This window comes from Leiobunum rupestre, chromosome 7, assembly GCF_980474605.1.
Source record: "Leiobunum rupestre chromosome 7, qqLeiRupe1.1.hap1, whole genome shotgun sequence".
Taxonomy (NCBI): domain Eukaryota; kingdom Metazoa; phylum Arthropoda; class Arachnida; order Opiliones; family Sclerosomatidae; genus Leiobunum; species Leiobunum rupestre.
This window is the reverse complement of record NC_143390.1, coordinates 28,253,906-28,257,954: the sequence shown is the minus strand read 5'-3', so window position 1 is coordinate 28,257,954 and position 4,049 is coordinate 28,253,906. Positions and strand designations below refer to the sequence as shown.

General features: G+C 40.0%; 1 protein-coding gene across 1 annotated transcript; it reads left to right on the top strand.

Annotated features, from left to right (window-relative positions):
- Nucleotides 1-1,129: 1,129 nt before the first annotated feature.
- LOC149935829 (uncharacterized) lies at nt 1,130-3,838 on the top strand. The gene has a single exon (XM_090153593.1). It carries the CDS (start codon nt 1,130-1,132, stop codon nt 3,836-3,838), a length of 2,709 nt encoding a protein of 902 aa, XP_090009719.1.
- Nucleotides 3,839-4,049: the final 211 nt, after the last annotated feature.

Sequence of the window (4,049 nt, the reverse complement as noted above, 5' to 3'; positions counted from 1 at the left end):
CTTGGCTTTTGTTATATTCGGATTCAATTGTACTCCAGTACGCGTCGTTCGAAGTCGGTCTAACGTGATCGTTTCGAACATATTTTAAATACTTTATACGCTCGGAAAATGGAGTGTCAATCAGAACCGTCTGTTTAAATCGCAACATATCTACGGGATAAATGACAAAATCTTGTTTATATGGCCAATAACGCCACGATCGCTCGTTGCTTAGATAATCTACGGGCAAAATTATCGCTTCAAACGTACAATTTATGTCGAAGTGTAGATTATACAATAATCTTTGCTGTAATTCTCCGAATCTATTGTAACACCTCGTCCCTTTTTCGTTGATATTCATAATCACGTGAAATCCCTGGTACAACGGTTGCGTAATATATTCATTGTTTACGTTGTGGGGCTTAGCGTATATACGCCGACACGACGGCAATGTTATAAATCTAAAACTTTTCGGGTCTTTATTGCAATCTTGAAATTTCACGGACTTAAAAAATTGCAAATATTTGCGCGTGATTGACTCTTGATCTACTTTTATATCGGTTCTATCAGATTGCAAATTATCGGGTAACAATAAATTCGCCATGTGCGATAAAAACTGACCATAGCGCTTCGTTCCGATATTGTGACGCATTACTTTTTCGTACGTACTCATACCGACCAATGGATCAGTATGTACTTTGCTACGCGATTTAGATCTTACGTTTCGCATTAGGTCTATAACGGTTATATTTTCTCGAGTATTTTTGCTACTATCGTCTAAATCTTGATCCGACGAAAATAGTTGCCTGTCGACCATCACACGGTCAACACTTAATGTTGGAGTCTTATTTATAAGTAAACTAATATTGTTTCTAACCGATACGGCGCTAATATTACAAAAGCTATACAACGTGTCGGTGTCGAACGTAACTGGTTCTTTTTTGCCGGATTTGGAGACGTTTTCTAACAAGAATAGCAACGCGGCCAGGTGTATAGGGTCGTACGTTCTCGCAATTTCCCACATCTTTAATCGTGACGGCTCGTAATCGCGAAAGATCATTAACAAATCAGACAAGCGGATAGCTGACATCGTTCCGTTATGTTTTTCGAAATGTACTTTTTGAGTTCGTATAATCATCAACTACGTAACATGTTATTGATTGATTGCGAATGTTACGAAATTTATAAAGACGAAGCTACATTTATCGAGGAAATTGTATATCAGCGAAAATCGTATATGGCCTGTATTTGCTACGAATCTAAGACGAGAAAGCGGGTCAACCACAAGAGTGTACCGATAGTGTTAGGGTCGTATTTGGATTACCGCATACGAGGCAAATCAGCGATAATCGCGAGCCGCGCGCAATGGGGAGCGGTAATATTGAGAGGCGTTTTGAAGGTCTACTCGTCTTTTTCGACATTTGACGCTTTATCGATGCACGTGCGAGAAAACAAAAACACGAAGACTATCGATTGGTACACGTACGTTGATGGTGAGGGTTTGGCGTTAAGCTATAAAGACAAAGTCGTTCAATGGACGTATAACTACGAAGTTTCCGACAATTTAAAATCAAACAATTGGATCCGCTTGTTGAACGAGTCGAACCCGTTTACTCAACGCGCCATACTGGCTTCAGAATATTTGCAAATGTTTAATACGATATTGGATTATCCGTACAATATGAATGACTTAAAGAATCGTCAATTTTTAAACGGAGCGACTATTATCAAAAAATACATCGATTACGATTTAAATAAGCGCCAGAAGAAGAAGGGTGTGGGGTGCGTTAAAATGTCAGTGGCGTTTGAATTGGGCACGTTATTTCAAGCTTTAAGCAAAAAGAATACTTTCGAAACCGAAGAATGGTGCAAAAACTACACGCAAAATTACGACAACACTCTGCACGAAGGTCGCAGCAATAAAACCGCTCATTTCCTACCGAACGTAACTCGCGCGTCCAATGACGCCGTACGTAATTCTAAAGCGTTGGCCTTTCCAGAGGACGCTGTTAATTTCTTTTGCATGTTAAACACGAAAGATTTAAAATCGGCCGGAGAACAAAACGTATTGGCTGATTTTGTCATTATGACTGAAAAAAGTAATTGTGGAAAATTGCATACGTATCTAAAATCAATATCTACTGGCGACGGCGATCGTTTAGTGATCGACGGGTATATTACCGATTGCGCGAAATTGTGGACCCTGGAAGATTTACTAGCCATGAAACGCGTCCTGCCGCACGTAACTACCAAATATTATCATCCGTTCGTAATTTTTTCAACGCGAGCGTCAATACCGATCAAATATTCCGATTCGCACGACGCCTTCTTTTCACCGGCCGAAACGATACGTTACGAAATTAAATATCCAGAAGCGGATATGCTCTCAATTACGGCTAAAGAATTGAACGTGATATTTTTACGCAAAACGCCAGCGGCAAAATCTACGGTTACGATAAATAACATCAAAGGAAGCGTAGCGATGATAACGTCCGACCTTCATAAAAAATTAATACGCAACTCTTTAGGTATAACCTGCTGTATGGACGCGACGGAGGATCAAATTAAACGACTCATTGATTTCGCCGTTATATCTCGCGGGCACGATACGACAGCGTTTGAACGAGTGTACGCTAAACTACGAGAAAAATTAAATCTCAACGAGCCACCAGTGCCAGTTACCGAAACTAACAAGAAAAAAGGTATCGACTCGTTAAAAAGAATGTACGATTCGTCCGAATTATTAAACGAATGCAAACGATCAACGAATACGCCGTACGTAAAAGAAAGAACGCCGAGCAGCGCGGTACATGTGGGTGACTATTTGTCCACCATTTTAAACGCGAAATACTACAAGCCACCGAGCATTTGGAATTTAAAATTACGAGCGGTTTTTGGAAATCCGTACGGGTCGTGCATCGAAGACGGCGTAGTTATTCAAAGCGGCATTTTGGAACATATACCTCCGATATTTTACAACGCCTGTATAACCATAGAGTTTACGTTTAAAACGGCAAAACAGCCCAAAGACGCTAGATTCGTAAGTATTGACGAAACAAACGGCGACATTAAAGACGAATCGCTTATAGGATGTTTAATTTCCGAACACGAAGCTTACGTTAAAAACAGCAAACATAGCCAAATAAAAGTATCCAAAATCGGAAGCCACTTTTACTACTTGATTCATTTTTTGCCAAAGAAGACTCAAATGTACGAAAATTTAAAAATTAGACCCGTACAAAGCGGAAATTCAATTACAGTCATCATAACTGGGCATCACGAAGCTCGCGTAAATGTCGGATCGAAAGTGGCTAATTCGTTTGGCCAGAAAAATGTCATATCGCTAAAAACTGACGATTTAAAAGATTGTTGGGGCATCACTCGAGATGGAAGAAAAGTCCACGCCCAACTCGTATACAGCGACGTCTCTTTAATTAGTAGAATCCCTTCGGGACAACTGTACGATATGTTGATGTCTGACGAGTTGGCTATAGGTCCCAACGAAGAACTTATAGCGCCGGTCGATTTGGTTATTCATACTTTGCATCCGTATACGAATATAAAATTATTCGACGTGAAAGTTGATACCCTTACGAACATTAACGGATTTGATTCGCAAAATCTACCAACGGTCAGTTTGGCTTTACGATCCGAACCGGTATGCGATAAAGTCCTACAAGTGTTGGGTCTCCACGGATTCAATATTAAATTCGACACAACGGAGGACGAGACGAAACCGACGACGACGAGAGAAGAGTCAAAGTCGTCGACACCTCAAAAACGTCAATACGGCGACTCTAGTCCGAGAGAAGTCAAACAGGCTAGGATACGCGATCGCGCGGAATCGTCGGTGATATAAAAGTCCAATAAAACGAAAATTATTTCACAAGCTTCCTTAAAATTATTCACGTATCGATTATAATCCGCTAAACGTGAGTTCTTAAGTAGTATAATAGACGTAAGCTATCAAATAGACTCAATGGTTCGGGAGAGGTTGTTTTGTGTATATAAGTTTTATACATTATCATATAACTGCTATAACAAACCCATGTTAATATCAATAATATAAT

Bases quoted from the DNA above. Each gene is read 5' to 3' on its own strand.
- LOC149935829 (XM_090153593.1), top strand. From the start codon at position 1,130: ATGTTATTGATTGATTGCGAATGTTACGAAATTTATAAAGACGAAGCT.